This window comes from Littorina saxatilis, linkage group LG1 (assembly GCF_037325665.1).
Source record: "Littorina saxatilis isolate snail1 linkage group LG1, US_GU_Lsax_2.0, whole genome shotgun sequence".
Classification (NCBI taxonomy): domain Eukaryota; kingdom Metazoa; phylum Mollusca; class Gastropoda; order Littorinimorpha; family Littorinidae; genus Littorina; species Littorina saxatilis.
Window position 1 is genome coordinate 43,445,571 of NC_090245.1, and position 18,796 is coordinate 43,464,366.

Genomic DNA, 18,796 nt, shown 5'->3' on the forward strand with positions numbered 1-18,796 from the left:
TTTTTTGTGTGTGTGATGGTGTGTGTGGATAAACAAGCGTGGTGGTGCGTTTAAAACAGAAAACAATGAACACATTTGCACTATAAACCCCAAAGATGTTCTTCACAGTTTTAATTGAAACAAATTCCTCTGGACCACACAAACCATTCCAATAAATCATACAGCGCAGTTATTAAAACGTTTTTAACAACAGTTACTTTAAAATTACGATCACGTAAAAAGCTAATTTTTCATTGTAATCTAGTATGTTTATGAACTGTAAAGGGTGCTTGCATCAGATGAGGCAAGTCAGAGAAGTTACATGTACAAGGTTATTGTAGTAAACAATCACATACTTCAGGTTGTCCAATGCTAACTGTAGAAGAAAAACCAGGAACAAATCGACCATGGACCAGACCTCTTGAAAAAAAACACCACTTAATCACCTGCACTTTTGATGACTCTTGCACCCTCAACATTCTGGAAGAGTTAAGAATCAGAAGACTGCATACAGATCATGACAAACAACATAGATTCACTGAAGTTTTGACAAGAGTTATATGTCTGCTTTTAACTGCTGCTTGCTCAGCTGAATCTTTTCTCCAGGTTTGAAGGCAGGCATCCCTACGTAAGGACAACTCGCACAGCGGAACGCATCACCAAGGTAGCACTGTAAACCATAATATAAAATCTCTTGTCAATCTCATAAAAAATAATTGCAGGAATGAACTAAATCCTCTCTCTCTCTCTCTCTCTCTCTCTCTCTCTCTCTCTCTCTCTCTCTCTCTCTCTCTCTCTCTCTCTCTCTCTCTCTCTCTCTCTCTCTCTCTCTCTCTCTCCTCTCTCTCTCTCTCTCTCTCTCTCTCTCTCTCTCTCTCTCTCTCTCTCTCTCTCTCTCTCTCTCTCTCTCTCTCTCTCTCTCTCTCTCTCTCTCTCTCTCTCTCTCTCTCTCTCTCTCTCTCTCTCTCTCTCTCTCTCTCTCTCTCTCTCTCTCTCTCTCTCTCTCTCTCTCTCTCTCTCTCTCTCTCTCTCTCTCTCTCTCTCTCTCTCTCTCTCTCTCTCTCTCTCTCTCTCTCTCTCTCTCTCTCTCTCTCTCTCTCTCTCTCTCTCTCTCTCTCTCTCTCTCTCTCTCTCTCTCTCTCTCTCTCTCTCTCTCACTCACTCACTCACTCCCTGAATAGGTCTTGCCACATGGACGAGAATGGTAATTTTTTCACAACATTGTGCTACATACCCATGAATGACTGATAAAACTACTTGTATTCATCATTTTCATCACAACGTGAAAAGTGATTAGTAAAACCGGTGGACTGTTCTTACCATTTTTCTTTAAACTTAAAATCAGGAAGCAGTAGGATAACGACGAGAGAAAATCCCTCAAACAGCCACAAATCATTCAGGGGTAAAACCAAAACACCATTTTCATGCAGCAAACAAACAACAACAACACCATGAGTTGGACCAACAATAAAACAACTCACACTTCCACAAGCAGAGGTTTTAGGCTGGGAATTTTGCTTGGCAGATTCCGCGTCCAACTCATCAGCTAGGCCACACGTACAGTTCTTGCATGCTTTCTTCTTCTTCGGACCATCAGCACAGCTTGCTGCACGAACAATCAATACATAGTACACAGAACAGTGGAAGCCCCCTTTTAAGACATTAAACAATCTGAGAAAGTCAGGTCTTAAAATGAAAGGAGTCTTCTTCTGCGTTCGTGGGCTGAAACTCCCACGTGCACTTGTGGTTTGCACGAGTGGAATTTTACGTGTATGACCGTTTTTACCCCGCCATTTAGGCAGCCATACGCCGCTTTCGGAGGAAGCATGCTGGGTATTTTCGTGTTTCTATAACCCACCAAACTCTGACATAGATTACAGGATCTTTTTCGTGCGCACTTGGTCTTGTGCTTGCGTGTACACACGGGGGGGTGTTTGGACACCAAGGAGAGTCTGCACACAAAGTTGACTGAGAAATAACTCTCTCGCCGAACGTGGGGACGAACTCACGCTGACAGGGGCCAACTGGATACAAATCCAGCGCGCTACCGACTGAGCTACATCCCCGCCCCAAAAGGAGTCTTAAAATGGGGGTAAATATACAATGGTCATGAACAGAAAATCTGAACAAAGCAAGGTCTTAAAAGGGGGGGGGGGGGGGGGGGCTGAAAAGGAGGGGTCCACTATGACGTCCATTGTGTTGAAGCGTATATCCCTGTGGCACCTTTTTAAAAACATTCGCTGGCAAATTGGACATAACAAAGACTAAGTGGATACAGAGAAGACTTTTCTTTCTTTTCTTTTCTTTATTTGGTGTTTAACGTCGTTTTCAACCGTTCAAGGTTATATCGCGACGGGGAAAGGGGGATAGAGCCACTTGTCAATTGTTTCTTGTTCACAAAAGCACTAATCAAAAATTTGCTCCAGGGGCTTGCAACGTAGTACAACCTTACTGGGAGAATGCAAGTTTCCAGTACAAAGGACTTAACATTTCTTACATACTGCTTGACTAAAATCTTTACAAAAATTGACTATATTCTATACAAGAAACACTTAACAAGGGTAAAAGGAGAAACATAATCCGTTAGTCGCCTCTTACGACATTCTGGGGAGCATCGGGTAAATTCTTCCCCCTAACCCGCGGGGAGTGCACACAGAGAAGACTAAGCGACAGTTAATGAAAATGAATGGGCAATGAATTACTTGAAAATATGTCAACAGTGGTTGTTCAACAACCCTTCTGTCACACTTTTCGTAATCTTTGCACCTGCTGTGTGACATCATTAAACCCAAAACCAAACTGTATAACCCCATGGGTGATTTGAGGCAGGTTTTTTGTCTCAGATAAAAGTCCATTAAAAATCTTTCCAAAAGAATCAATGCTTATGCTAGTCTTGATCCAGGAAAAAAACAAACACACAATATACGTCAGCTATAAAACACTAGTCCTGATTTTGTGAACAGTGAAGATGGACAAATATAAGTTTCCAACCATAGAGCAGAAAACTTGCAGTGTCCTTCAGTGTCATTTTGATGGGGGATGTGAACTTTCCACAATTACACCTATGTAAGTTAAAGCATTCTACATATGTAAAAGCCTTCCACGCTTAAAGTTAAAAAAAATTCATAACCTACGAACCATCCGGCTATGCACTAGTACCTGCGATGTAAGGACACCTTTGGGACCAGCCAAAAGGGTCCTGATATTGCAGGTGGCCTGTTATGACAGGTATATTTTGGACGAGATAGTACAGAAAGGGACAACAGGTTTATTTTTATTGGAGGTGTCTTCTCACCAGAGGGGCCTCACATTGCAGGAACCACTCTATATTCTTGCAAGTAAAAGTGGCACTACCCCAAACCACAATTCAAAATGTTACCTCTGAGGGAGGAAGGATCTGGTTTCTTGAGGTCATCATCATCCAACAAATCATCGTCATTGATAAGTTCAAGGTCATCATCCACAAGGTCATTTGCTGACAAGCTCCACACTTGTTCAGCATTTGTTGCAGGGGCTGTAGAGAACAGATTTGCTTTTACAGTATGTATCTTCAACTGGAAATGTAATGTTTGTTCTTTGCCAAATAAAACTTTCCTGCCACTGTAACCCCTATCCATCAAAAGCAACTGACCCTACCAACAGATATATATATATATATTAAGATTAAACTGAAGACTCACCTGTACAAATCTACCTTTTACTGGAATGAGCAAAGTAATTAGGACATTGAAGCTGTGGGGTAATGCGTGCATGTGACTTGTGAGTGAATGTGCCGAATGATAAGTTTGCTTGTTGACTGGTTGTTTTTGGCTCACGTAAGTGTAGCCTATGCGATGCTAAACTTTGTCTGTCTGTGCGTGTGTATGTGTGTGTGTATGTGTGTGATAGAAACTTTAACATTTGACTAAACACCGAAATACTAATTTTACCTGGTTATTATCCAAGCAACAGCTTCAAAATATTGAAGCAATGATCAACATTTCGTCGGCATGTATGTAGTTAAAGTGTGTATCCAAAGAAAACGGGTGGTGGGGGGTTTTGGGGGGGTAAAAACAGGTGACTGGTTTGTGTCGTGTGTGGTATGTAGACCAGGTCAGGGGTCAAGGTTAGGTCAGATCGCGTGAAGGATTGTGGTATAGATACAGTTATCACCGAGCTGCAGTTCGCCGATTCGGAGAAGACGATTTCACATTGTTCGGTTTCGTAGCTCCAGAAAAATAGATAAAGAAGATACCAAAGGAGATTTCCTACAGGTTAATCTGCACAGCGTGTTTCCAGTGTCTGCGCGAGGAAGCGCTGTCGAAATCTGCACAGCGTGTTTCCAGCGTCTGCGCGAGGAAGCGCTGTCGAAAGCGCAGTGTCGATCTGGCCATCTGGCAGTCGTGTCCCCGTAAGTAGGCTACAGACAGACAGATCTAGATCTAGTGTCTCGCACTCTTGCACCGTGTCACCTATGCTTACTGTGTGTGTGTATGTGTGACGGAGTGATTGAGTTTGTGTTACTGTTTGTCGATTTCTTACGTGAGCCTTGAAGGCTTCGCCTCTTGTTAAACCTTCTAGAGTATCATATGTATTTGGTTGTTGTTTATAAAATGTTAACTATCAATGCTTGTATTGTATGATGGATTTGTAAAGCGCCATGAGACTGTTATCTGGCGGTGAACAGCGCTATAGAAGAATGTTTTATTAATATTATTATTATTATATATTTATCTCTATATATATACGACTTGTGTCTGTGTGTGTGTCTGTGTGTCTGTGTGTTCGCGATGCACGCCCAAGGTTCTCGATGGATCTGTTTCAAATTTGGTGGCCATATTCAGGTACACCCCGGACACAACCTGCTCGATGAGATATTTCAACACGTGCTCTCAGCGCGCAGCGCTGAACCGATTTTGGTTTTTCTCTGGATCCATTCCCAGTAACTCTTCCTTATCTTCTCCAGTGTTTTCAACGTTTATCTCCCTTCCTTCGTGTGGCGTCAATCCATATTCCCGTTACTACGTTACTATTTTTAGAATGTCACTGCACTGTCCAGAACGCTTTCCTTGCACCCGTAAGTTGTCCTTACTGTAAAAGTGAAAAGGTCGAATCAATTTATAGCCACGCGAAAAATACACTGTCATCTATCTCTATATATTTATAGATATAGATATACATATATATATACGGCTTCTCTGTGTGTGTGTGTGTGTGTTTGTGTGTGGGCAACACCTGTGGATTGTAGAGTTCTGTTTGTGATGTGGTCTGGCGGCTTTGGTGTGTCTGTATGTTCAGGCCTTCCTTCGAGAAGCCATAACAGTTATTCTCAATCCCGTTTGAGTGGACTTCGCCTTCAAAGGTGATTGTGGTGTTTTGGCACTTGGTTACATTTGGTGTCGTCGACAGCGATGGGACTCGACATGAAATGTTCAGGCCACTGAATCATTTTCGTGCTGTTCCCATTCCACCTGGGAGGGACCTAAGCTTGGCGGGTCCATGGTTCGGAACTTTGGGGACAAAGTTCATTCAAAGGGGGTCGAGTGTGACAGGGAGACTACCGTCGCCCTTCACAGCAGACTCTGCAGAGTTGTGCGCCTTAGAAGTTGTGGGCTTTCCTTGCATGTACCCGTAAGTTGTCCTCACTGTAAAAGTGCAAAGGTCGAATCTATTTATCGAAAAATCCACTGTCATCTATCTCTATATATTTATATATATAGATAGATATATACGGCTTCTGTGTGTGTGTGTGTGTGTGTGTGTGTGTGTGTGTGTGTGTGTGTGTGTGTGTGTGGAGGCAACACCTGTGGATTGTAGAGTTCTGTTTGTGATGGGGTCTGGCGGCTTTTGTCTGTCTGTATGTTCTGGCATTTGAGAAGCCATAACAGATAATATAGGGCTTAGAAATAAGCTCTAAAATTCTCAATCCCGTTTGAGAGGACTTCGCCTTCAAAGGTGATTGTGGTGAACCGCCACGCTGTCTGTCTCTGTCTCGCGATTTACCCCGGCGAAGCCGGGTATTCCTCTAGTATATATATAATGTAACATCTTTGGTCTTGTAGCTCTCTCTCTCCCTCTCTATCTATAACACACACACACACATCTGTAGTTTTTCCAGAATAACTAAAATGCAACAACTTTTCTGGGTATATCGTCAGCCACAGCAAGTACAAGTACCTGGGGCTTTAGACGCAAACGACAGCTTGAGCTGAGATGATGCTCCCACTTCATAGTCTGGCTTGGCAGCATCCAGTCTGTACAGCTCTGTGCTCCCAGGAATGTCTGTTACGTCTCCCTGCTCTACTTTTACTGGCTGTAGAACAGAAAATAAAATACTGCTGTTATAAGCGCAACACAGCTTGGCCTGCAGCTGTTGAATAAAACAACAAAATATTTAAACTGAGAAATTTGCTGCAGAATCAATTTCAGAAGAACAAAAAGCTAAGAGAAGAAGTCCCTCCTGCAGTGCAGAAGAGTATATAGTCTCAATTGGTATTATCAATATTTTTGTTGTTCTTTTTTTTTAATGATTGTTCTTTGAATGATTCATGTTACCACACGGACATTCAACACAGGCTGAGTGAAAGTCAACAGTGGGAAAAAACTGTCTTAGTTTGTGGTACCCCCTTGATATACAGCCCATTATTTACAGTCACATGAAAGATAGTACTCTCTATCCACAACATTTTGGGTCACTTTTGTTGAAATTTTGAGGAGCTGACATACTCCTGTGCTATTATACACATCAACTTCCATCCTTACAGGGCTGCCACCATAAAAACAAAAACCTGAAAGGCCAGGGTACAGGGGCCGCTGGGCCCCTGGTTGGACTTAAATTGTGTCCAGGCTACTATTTTCAAATGTGTTTCAAATTAGGTTTATGTTGCTAATGTTGGCATTTGGTAACCACTGGATTACTATTTTGGTCCTCAGATAACTTTTTTTTATTTTTACTTGACCATGGAAGGATTTGGGGGGTAAACAAGTATTTAATGTTGATTCACAAGAGCTGAAGATTTAACTAGCGAATCACCAAACCCACTCCCTAATGGACTGCTAGGGGGTCTGGGTGGCAACGCCCCCCAGAAGCTGAGGCTTTTTTGTAACTTGTGGAGGCAAAGAACAGCCTCTCCTGGTACCAAATTGTATGTTAATAAACTATAAAATAAATTTTTTTTAAAATTTTTTTTAAGAAACCAAATTTCCAGCTGCAACCGGAAAGGTGTCAGCCCTGTCCTTAGACACACACATATGTCTATATTCCTCTGTCGATTAGTCAGTTTCAGATTATTTGACACACTTCCAACTGCAGAAGATTAGTTCAGGATGACATTATGCAGACCCCAAACACACATACATACAGAGCAACTTGCAACACAGAAACAGACACTGAGACAGAATTAACATCCTGCGTGTGAAACACACAACTTCTTCACAGAATGATCAACTTTTTTTCCTCACCTCACTGATGTCAACAAAGCCTGACAATTTCAGGAGAGACTTCAGTTTATCCTTGGATTTGCCTGTAGCTGACCCCGCAGATTCTGTAGTCGGTTCCTGCACGATTATCTTTCCCCTCGGTTTCAAAATGCGGCACACTTCTCCCAGTAAGTTTGTGTCATGACTGGCTTTGGAGGAGTTCAGAAGACCAGATATCACAATGTCAAATGAAGAGTTGCTGTGAGCAGCTGCAACAAAAACATAATGTCTCGACATGTATTTCTCTCTCCCTTGACTGTATACAGAGATAAGAACAGCCTCGCTTTCACCTAGATCCTGCCTAAAAACAATGTTCAGACCTCATGGTCAGACTCGGCGTAATGATTCCGAAAGGACTACTTTTTAGCGGTCAAGTTCAGTCGTCCTCATACTCGAAAGTGAAAAAAAGATGAAACGTTTTGCTACAGTATCGGAGGATGAACTGTCGAAGAAGAAAAAGAATCTCGTGCCAACCACTACGCAGAAGACCATCCGAGTTGTCCAGAAGAAGTTCTGAAACACGTCACGTTCCAAATCAAAAGACGACATTCTAATCTCTTACGTCACTATTCTGGGTTTACGGTACCATTCGGCGGCTTTGCTACGAGTATGCCATAGTCTTGGTTGGCCGAGACCTTGAGGTGGAATGCGAGTGATTAGGTTTGTTGATTTTGCTCGGAGAAGTGGTCCGTGTTCAAGCAAGTTTCTTTCTTCTTTGAAAACAAAAACCCCAAGACCAGTGAATGTCGAGATATATATGTTAATTGGATCTGTGATCCAAACATGCCTTTTGGTCAATCTCGATGGCAGTTTATTCCACTCGCCCAAACTACCATCTCGATTGACCAAAAGCCATGTTTGGATCACATATCCAATTAACGTATAATAAAGTGACGATCATGTTATTCATTCGTAAGATTTACAAACTGTGCAGTCCAGGGACAGCAAACGTATTCAGAAAAGACTGTGTGAAGAAAGACATTATTCCTTAAACTCACAGTATCTTATACTATTCTCACCTTTGTACAGAGCATCAATATTGCATTGCAAGCAACAAGCACCAGGAATACTGTTTATCATTCTGAACTGTTCTGTTTAAGGCACGCTCCTTGTGGCTTGAACAATGAACTTCATTTGAACAGATCCACCAGGCCTGCACCATGGTGGCTACTATTGTTCAAAGGCCCACTCCGCCTCGTGAGAATAGTTCGCCTCACTGTCTCAGATCTGGCCAGGCTGTAACATGGGATAAGATCATCCCTTAACTTGGTCACATACAAACAAAATCAACCACCCTGCCTGCTTGCTGTGGTGAGTTGGAATTTGTTCATGAATTATTGTCCAAAATTACAAAATTAATCTTTAACAAGAAGAGCAAACGCTCGATCGAGTCACTTTCGCAGTTCTGAATATTATATGAGGCATCAGATGGACAGGAAGAAATTGCTATTCACAACACAATACAGATGTAAATAATTTGATGTAAAGAATAATCCTATAAAGTTTGAATCAAATCCGATGAATAGTTTCAGAGATATGATATTTCAATTTTTTTCCTTCAAGACATACCTGTGACCTTGAAAAAGGTCAAAGGTCACCAAAGCAGACGTCAAAGTGTAGAGGTCACTGGGAGTCACGTTCACATAAAATTTGAGCCCGGTCACTTTTATAGTTTCCGAGAAAAGCCCAACGTTAAGTTGTGTGTTGCCGAACAGAAAAGGCTAGTTATCTCCCTTGTTTTTCTGATAACGTTCGTAAAAGGCTACAGATGTAAATACTTTGATGTAAAGAATAATCCTACAAAGTTTCAATCACATCCGATGAACTTTGTCAAAGATATAAAATGTCTAATTTTTCCTTTGACGCTGACCTGTGACCTTGAAAAAGGTCAAAGGTCAACGAAACCATCGTTAAAGTGTAGAGGTCATTGGAGGTCACGACTAAACAAAATATGAGCCGGATCGCTTTGATAGTTTCCGAGAAAAGTCCAACGTTAAGGTGGTGTCTACGGACGGCCGGCCGGACAGACTAACACTGACCGATTACATAGTCACTTTTTCTCAAGTGACTCAACAAAAAATATCACTGTGCATAAAGAGCACCCAAGCTGTTCATTATTGGTATGTGACCGAGTAGAGGGATGGTCTTATTCCATGTAAAGTCCTGACCAAATCAAAGTTATTTTTATCAACTGCGCATGCATGTATGCGTCAACCATTTCTAAGTTGTCTAAAGTCAGAGAAAATAGGAAGATATTCGAGTTTTTATGATTTTAAAAATGATTAATGTTAAGAAGAAACTCTGTAACAAAGAACCTACACAGAGAAGATAAAATTAAAACATCAACATCAAAAAGTGATAACCAAAAAATTAAACCCCCAAAAAGTGGCACATTGTCAACACTTAGATCATAGATCCATACCATTAAAAACAAAAACTTATGATACATATGACGAGGTACAAGTCACTCACATAGACTAAGTCGCTCTGCATGTTCCACCTGCACTTTACCAGACTGGCCTACTTTCTGCAGTAGACGATTCACTGTGTCTTTCATCACTTCTGACGGATCCTGTCCGAACCAGAGCAGCAGGATGCTCTGTCCTTGTTCTATCTTGATGCCTTCCATGGCAAAATATGAGGGGTTCTTCTCTCTTCAGCTAAATTGCTTTAATGGCGAGAATCTGCAAAAGAAACCGAAGGCTGCTATACGATTCCTAGGAAGATAAAAACAAAATTCTCACACAAAGAGGATCATAGGTCAGTTGGCCCTTGACTGAAAATATGTTTTGGTCTCAATGTCCTCGCTACAAACAAAAACTGTTGTTATGTCATAAGAACTCTTACATGTCAAATATTCAACAATCAACCTGCCAGGGGTCAGATCAAAAAAGTTAATACATGTGTCAATGACCAAAGATAGAAGCCTGGGGCAAAACCACCAGTCACTTTCAATTGTACAGATTCTAAAGCTCTTTTTATCAAAGTTTCTTTGTGTATATATATATATGCAGAGATCAGTCGAAGCCCTACATGTGATTCAAAACATTACTATATAAAAGCGAATAAAATGCTTGGCATAAGGCCTAAAAAAAAAAACAGGTGTGGTTGCGGTAACCCGACCTACCCTATTTTTAGGGGCCGATCCTATAACTTTTTATTACATTTGTCAAAAAAACAACAACAAAAAAACAACACGAGTGCAAAAAACGCAATGAAAGCGAAAGCGCCCGTGTCGCACACTTATTTCCCTGTCAAGTAGGTTTAATTTGTACACATTAGAAAAAAAAGTTAAAAAAAAAAAAAGTGATTGCCTACCTACCTACCCTATTTTTTTTGGCTATGTTACCGTAACCACACCTATTTTTTTTTTGGCATAATAAAGACAACTTTTTCCTTTCTTGTTAAAGATATGTTTTTAAAACTGTATAAAGCACTGGTTAGACCATACTACGAGCATGCCAATGTCATCTGGCACCCCTATTTTAAGTGACAATCAGCAATTCTAGAAAGGGTGCAAAGGAGGTCCTCGAAACTGATTAAAGCTATAAAAAAAAAAAGACATATAATATATATTTATATATATATATATATATATATATCTATATATATATACGACTAGTGTCTGTGTGTCTGTGTGTGTGTGTGTGTGTGTATCTGTCTGTGCGCGATGCACGGCCAAAGTTCTCGATGGATCTGCTTCAAATTTGGTGGGCATATTCAAGTAGACCCGGGACACGACACAACCTGGTCGATATTTCAACACGTGCTCTCAGCGCGCAGCGCGGAACCGATTTTGGTTCCACCTCAGCTATTTTGGTTCCACCTCAGCTTACCCGGGCCCCCATACCGACACACCATAGCCGCTACACCACATCACAACGCCAAAGTTCTCGGTGGATCTTTTTCAAATTTGGACACCGTATTCAGCTACACCCCGGACACAATATCATCGATGAGATATTTCAACACGTGCTCTCAGCGCGCAGCGCTGAACTCATTTTCGTTTTTGGGTTCATTTCACCATTATAAGTAACTCTTCCTTATCTTCTCCAGTGTTTGGCGTTTATCTCCCTTCCTTCGTGTGGCTTTCCCGTTCAGTTGTAAGTTACTACACTGCGCTGTCCACTGCGCTGAGCGTCTTCGGATATTCCCGGCGTTCTGTTACTGTTACCTATTTTTAGAAGGTCAACGCAGTGTACAGAACGTAAATTGGACCCGTAAATTATCCTCACTGTAAAAGTGCAAAGGTCGAATCAATTTATAGCCACGCGAAAAATACACTGTCATCTATCTCTCTATAGATACGGCTTCTCTGTGTTTGTGTGTGTGTGTGTGTAAGTGTGTGTGTCTCTATGTAATCAACACCTGTGCATTCTTCAGTTCTGTTTGTGATGTGGTCTGGCGGCTTTTGTGTAATTTTATGTACTGGCCTTCCTTTGAGAAGCCATAACTTGCTCAGTCCTGTTTGAGTGGAGTTCGCCTCCAAAGGTGATTAACACGGTTACATTCGTCGACAAGGATGGGACTCGACATGGTCAGGAATGGCATTATGGCCACTGAATCATTTTCGTGCTGTTCCCATTCCACGAATCTGGGAGGGACCTAAGCTTGGCGGGTCCATAGTTCGGACCCGGCGAAGCCGGCGTACGGCTCTAAGTACTTCTTCCCGGCGAAGCCGGCTACCCGGCGAAGCGGGTATTCATTCTAGTATATATATATATATCATATGTCGACAGACTACATACACAGACTCATTCTCCCGACTCTCAGATCAAGAAGATTAAGAGGTGACTTGATACAGACTAATACAATTGTTCATGGTACCTATGATGTCAAAGTTGAATCATTATTTAAAAAGTCTACCAGTACCACTGATTCAAAAAGGAATAACGCTGATAAGATTTTTTATCAAATTTAGTCTACCTATTTTTACTTTTGGAAAACATTCTTTTTCTAGCACAGTTACACCCTCATGGAACATACTGAAGGATGTAGTTAAATGCCTGCACCAAACACTAACACTGTCAAGAATCTGCTGGGCAAAGAAAAAACTAATATTGAGGCACAACGTCACGTATAATTTTGTGTGATGATTGATACTGACAAAACGATTTTGAGCATGTTAAATATGATTGACCGCCAAAAAATCTCCAATGAGATGGGACACTTTGAATGCCGCGAGGCTTATGGAAAACTTTTTCTAGTGCCTACAACTATTAGGCCCAAAAGAAAAATATGTCTGTTTCCGGTAACCCGACAGACCCTATTTTTAAGCGCCGACCCTAAAGTTTTTTTTCGCTTTTCGCACACAAAAAAACAAAAATATGAAGTTAAGTATACTTTATTTAGTTTCAATATATATCTAGGTCAAAAACATACATGTGCTAAATAATTGTAATTGTAATTCAATCGAGTTGGCGTTTTAATGAAACAGATCCTGTGATTGGTCAGAATGCCCCAACTCATTAAAAATTACCGGTCATTAATTGTCGATAACCAATCGCTAAAAAACCCATTAACAACCTGCTGGCGAGGCGCATTGATACAACCTCAACTAGTCTCGGTTAGCTTTGAGGGTCATTTTACAAGTAGGAAATATCATGCCGTATAAACGGTTGCGTCGACTGAAAGCCGCAGGATCGGTTGCATCGACAAAAAGCCGCGGGATCAGGACACGCGAGGTGAGTTTCTCCACAAAATTACAAATCTCTTCTCTTAATGAGTAGATTATCACATAACTTTTGTTTACACTTTGAACGTAGGTGTTGTAGCATCACATCATCGATTTTTTTCATTGATTGCATTTACATGGGAATGTTGAACTGTGATTATTTACACTTTTTCAAGCGCATTTTTGTAAATTTTGACTTTCAACCTTCACCACTAAAAATCAAGCTTTCGGACAAAGCTACAGACAATTAAAATGTAATCAATGATTATTTATTGACCATTGGGTTAAATTTTATTAGCTAATGTTACATAGTTACTTCATATTTTACGGATATGCAAGGACGGTTGCACACCACGGAAAATCCCTGTACAGACCGGTTGTGCGCCACGGTAGTCATCGGTTGTGCGCCGTGGAAGTAATTGAAAGTTTAAAAGGTTTACTTTAAGGCTGCAAAATCGCTTCTGAACATTGTACAACAAACATCATGCCATGTAATGGTGTACAGTGGCCAGCAAAAGTATCGCACCAAATGGAAAGAACGGAAATGACTAAAATTGCTTTGAACGAATCGGGAAATTACCTCACATTTTAACGGTCCTAATGAGATATGTAAGAACTCTTCATTTGCTAACAGATTTGGTATCACAAGAAAGAGGGGACTTTCGTCTTTACTATGTTAAAAATTCATGAGTGTAGTAAAACTAGTATACTTGATTGTATTAAAAAGACCGTTTGAAAAGTGTCTAAATTGTTAGACCTTTCCTCTCTTTCTATGTGGTGCAATACTTTTGCCGGCCACCGTACAGGTGGTTTGACCCGAATAGTGTACAGTCCCAATAGTTTCATGGAGACATGCACTTTTTTTAGGATGGTACTCGCACTCTGATATTTCTAATTTTCTATGGCAGATGGAGTCCGGCCCCTGAAAATGAAATCACCTGTCCACTGCATAAACCATGGATGTGAATCAGCCCCGCTTCATGTGCTGGTATTGTTCCTAAAAATGTGAAGAATTCATCACCGCTATCGATCATGCTTTATCATTACACCCCACTGAAAATGTGAAGCTTCGCATTCTTCGGCTTGACGATAAAGCCGGGGTATTCAGATATTGTTCAAAAGACTTCGAAGTAATTCCAAAGACAGTAGCAGAGGGATACCACATTGTTGGCCATAAGAATGAAACTATCACAATAGAATGCAAAGCCGACGAATGCAAAACTGGCGAATGCAAAGCGGACGAAAACAAAACGGACGAACCAGCATCAAATTTGGACAGTGATGAATCAATCGATGTGAATGATGCTTCGTCTGCCGGGATCGGTGAGGGGTGGTGGTAGCCCGCTACCGTGGGGGTTGGGGGTTGCAGAGAAGCAAAATTTGGAGTTATCAGATCGTAAAAAAGCACAAAACATCGGCATTAAAAGTGGTGGGGGGGAATAAAAACATAACAAAACAAGAGCTGAGACATTCACCTAATATAACTTGATATTACTGGCAAATTTAGAAAGACAATGTCCCATGGTGCACAACCGCTGGCAATCAAATATTGTCGCGACGTGCAACCATGCTCTTCCATGGTGTCTTTACATATCCGTAAAATATGATTGAAGTAACCATGTAACATTAGCTAATAAAATTTAACCCAATGGTCAATAAATAATCATTGATTACATCTTAATTGTCTGTAGCTTTGTCCGAAAGCTTGATTTTTGGTGGTGAAGGTTGAAAGTCAAAATTTACAAAAATGCGCTTGAAAAAGTGTAAATAATCACAGTTCAACATTCACACGTAAATGCAATCAATGAAAAAAATCAATGATGTGATGCTACAATACCTAAGTTCAAAGTGTAAACAAAAGTTATATGATAATCTACTAATTAAGAGAAGAGATTTGTAATTTTGTGGAGAAACTCACCTCGCGTGTCCTGATCCCGCGGCTTTTTATCGATGCAACCGATCCCGCGGCTTTCAGTCAACGCAACGGTTTATACGGCGTGAATATGAAGTTTGTTTGTTTATTTGTTGCTTAACGTCCAGCCGACTACGCAGAGCCATATCAGGACGAGGAAGGGGGGGATGAAGGGGGCCACTTGTCAAGCGATTCCTGTTTACAAATGCACTAACCCATTACTTGTGTCCCAGCAGGCTTTAGTAAAACTAAATTAATACCTACTGGAAGATTACCAGTTTCCAGTATGTTAAAATAGGCTTAACCTATCTACTGCTGGACTTACATCAGAACACTAACAGATTAAACTATACATGAATCGCGAGACAAGCGGCAAGAGAAGAGATTTTTGGAAAAAATACAGGTGAATGAGCAAGAAGGCAGAAAAAAGAAAAGAATTCATGAAGAAAAAGAGAGCATGACAGGAAAGAGGAACCAAAAATCTACCTAACAGCAAACTAGAAAGCTCCTGCGGTTCCAAAAACAGGAGGGGCCTTTAATTTCATAACCGCAGTGCCCCACTGCGGGAGTGAATATGAAGTACCAACGAAATACCGAGACCATAAGGTATAGCTTTGGTCGGGCGTCAATCCACGATGATGACCTCGAAGTTTCAAATGGAAGCATGTTAATGTGTAAGTAAACTAAGGAAGCGTTTAAAAAAAATTTAAAAAATAAAAACGTAAAAAGACGTTAACAAAACGTAAGAAAAAGGTTAAAAAAATTTTTTTACAAAAGACCGACCGACCCTATTTTTTTTCGGTAATGTTACCGGAAACAGACATATTTTTCTTATTGGCCTTACTGCTATTGCTAAAAAATAATTAAAATTAAAATTATAAAGACAAAAAAGAAAATAGGAATTAGAGTTCTCCTTCTTCCCAAGAACAATAGCTGACTGGAACAACCTGGAAGAAGAGACTGTCAAGAAAACATCAGTTGACAGTTTTCGTACTACATATTAGAAGGCAGTACGAACCCAAATCTGTATCTGACTGTGATATAATACGTTGAAAAAACACTTCTGGCATTTGATCAACAGAGAGAGAATTACAAAAACAACAACAAACAAACAACACTGGCGGGGTTAGGAAAGAGTGACCACGTTACTCTAAACGTCAAACTGGCATGGTCCCGGAAGGACAGCGAGGGAACGGAGCGACCCAACTACTCAAAGGCTGATTTTGCTGCTATCAACGAGTACCTGAAGAAGGTAAACTGGGAGAATGAGTTTTCCAACTTGTCAGTGGACGACACATGGAAGAAGCTGAGAGAGAGGATACAGACGGCCGTAGAGAGGCATGTTCCGGTGACCCGTTTCAGTGGCAGATCTACAAAGAAATGGATGGATAAAGGTACCCTGAGAACAGTACGGAAAAAACACAAGTTGTTTAGAAAGTGGTTGGAATCGAGAGATGGCAAAGTGTATCAGGAGTACTGTAAAGTCAGAAATCAGGCAAGGCGGGCTTGTAGAAAGGCACAACGACTGCTGGAACTGACAGTGGCAAAACAGGCAAAACGAAACCCAAAGGCTTTTTGGTCATACGTCAAGAATAAAACCAAGACGAAAACAGGAATAGCGGACCTCAAAAAGGAAGACGGCACCAAAACCACATCCGATCAGGAAAAAGCAGAGGTACTTAACGCATTTTTCAAAAGCGTCTTTACGGCAGAGGCTGACGGCGACCTTCCAGATCCACCAGAATACAACTTCACATCAGAACTCCGTGACTTTGAAGTCACATCAGAGAAAGTGAAAAAGCTGCTTGAGGGTCTGCAGGCAGGGAAAGCACCTGGTCCAGATGGGTTGAGTCCACTTCTTCTAAGCAAGGCAGCAGATGCTCTAGCCGAACCGGTAGCGATGCTCTTCAGGAAGTCTCTCGACGAGGGCAGGATACCCGAGGAATGGCGACATGCACGCGTGACACCCATTTTCAAGAAGGGCAGCAAACTCTCCGCCAACAACTACAGGCCGGTCAGCCTCACGTGCATCCTGTGTAAGGTCATGGAGACCCTAGTTCGTGAGCAGCTCATCAAACATCTACAGGAGAACGACCTCATCACAGATAAGCAGCATGGGTTTGTCCAAGGCCGCTCTTGCGTCACTCAGCTACTAGATGTTCTAGACACATGGACCCAGATTCTTGACGAAGGCGGAACGGTTGATGCTGTGTACATGGATTTCAAGAAAGCCTTTGATAGCGTGCCACACAGACGCCTTGTCCTGAAGACTGAAGCACACGGTATCGGCGGAAGGATCCTGGCCTGGATTGCGGACTTTCTGAGCGAAAGACGACAGTGTGTGGTCGTGAATGGAGTTCAGTCATCAGAGGCCGAAGTGACGAGTGGTATCCCCCAGGGAAGTGTTTTAGGACCCATGCTATTCGTACTTTACATCAACGATCTGCCGAACGTTGTCGCCAACCATGTCCGGATCTTCGCTGACGACACTAAGGTCTACACCAGAAGCGACGTTGAGGGAGCCCCACAAACCCTGCAGAAAGACTTGGATAGCCTCCAGGACTGGTCCCAACAGTGGCTGATGAATTTTCACCCGGAGAAATGTCATGTCCTGAAGCTGGGAAATAAGAGGTCAGAAGCTATCTACTACATGACAGGGACGGACGCGTCAGGTGAAGCTTGCAGTATTGCACTAGAGGAGAGCGATTTCGAGAAGGACCTGGGGGTCTATGTGGACAACAACCTGAGCTTCAACAAGCATGTCGCCCTTTCAGCAGCAAAAGCCAACAGAGTCATGGGGGTCATCAGGCGTTCCTTCGACTACCTCACAGTAGAAGTTTTCCTGCAGCTCTACAAGTCACTTGTCCGTCCTATTCTCGAATATGGCCACGCAGTCTGGCAGCCGCAACACAAGACACTTTGTCAGGAGGTGGAGCGCGTGCAACGAAGGGCAACCAAGCTTATAAGCTCGCTGAAAGACAAACCCTACAGTGAACGGCTGGCCACTTTGAAGCTACCTTGTCTAGTGCATCGTCGCAAGAGGGGGGACATGATTGAAGTCTACAAGTACCTTCATGGTTTCTACAAGACAGAGCGGCCTCAGTTCTCTTTCTTCGCTGGTAGAGACACCCGAGGCAGTACCCTGAAGCTAAGCAAGCCCCGCTACAGACTCAATGTCCGAGGCAACTTCTTCAGCGAGAGAGTTGTGAACACGTGGAATAGCCTGCCAGACCAGGTCGTGACTGCACCATCTGTGAATGCCCTTAAGGCCAGGTTGGACGCCCACTGGAAAGATCTCCCCTCTGTGTTTGATCCTGAGTGCTACTAGTAACTAGCTAGTAACTAGGCTGATCCCACCATGCATGCCAAAGTTGCTAAGGTTACTACGAAAACGACCACAGAAGGATGAACAGGCCTAACTGGCCTCAAACATCTAACAAGTACAAGTACAAGTACAAGTACAAGTAACAACATCCCTCGTCGTTGTCCCGGCCGATTACTTTCGCATTGAAAAAGGAAATAAATTGCTGTGTCACAGCATCCCAGCTAAATAGACAGTTGTATTGCTAAAATGTTGAAGTAGAAATTCAACAGGCCTTCTAAGAGAGTTATTCAGTAAAAATAATTCATAAATCTCCATTTGTGTACAAATGGTAAACTTCAAAATGTCACCACGAATTACACCAAATGCTTATTACCTGTTATGTAAGCTCTTGGTCTCTGTATGATTCTGAACGCAGGAGACCCGAGTCAGGTTCAGAATGACCTTCACC

At 41.9% G+C, this 18,796-nt stretch overlaps 1 protein-coding gene and 1 long non-coding RNA gene across 2 annotated transcripts in view; both read right to left on the minus strand.

The window, feature by feature from the left end:
• LOC138970656 (uncharacterized) overlaps positions 1–18,796 on the minus strand; it is a 273,936-nt gene that overhangs the window by 148,401 nt on the left and 106,739 nt on the right. The gene's annotated exons all lie outside the window — the stretch shown is intronic.
• LOC138970558 (anamorsin homolog) lies at positions 95–18,794 on the minus strand. The gene is made up of 7 exons (XM_070343027.1): positions 18,722–18,794; positions 9,910–10,121; positions 7,420–7,646; positions 6,136–6,271; positions 3,359–3,493; positions 1,461–1,585; positions 95–649 (listed from the first exon to the last, which is right to left on the minus strand). Exons 2-7 carry the CDS (start codon positions 10,064–10,066, stop codon positions 536–538), a joined length of 894 nt encoding a protein of 297 aa, XP_070199128.1. The 5' UTR covers positions 10,067–10,121; positions 18,722–18,794; the 3' UTR covers positions 95–535.

Excerpts from the sequence above, each read along its gene's own strand:
- LOC138970558 (XM_070343027.1), bottom strand. The coding sequence starts at position 10,066 with ATGGAAGGCATCAAGATAGAACAAGGACAGAGCATCCTGCTGCTCTGG. Across the intron at positions 6,272-7,419 it reads GCTTTGTTGACATCAGTGAG|CCAGTAAAAGTAGAGCAGGG; the intron begins GTGAGGAAAAAA and ends TCTGTTCTACAG. Across the intron at positions 3,494-6,135 it reads GTTTGCGTCTAAAGCCCCAG|CCCCTGCAACAAATGCTGAA; the intron begins GTACTTGTACTT and ends TGTTCTCTACAG.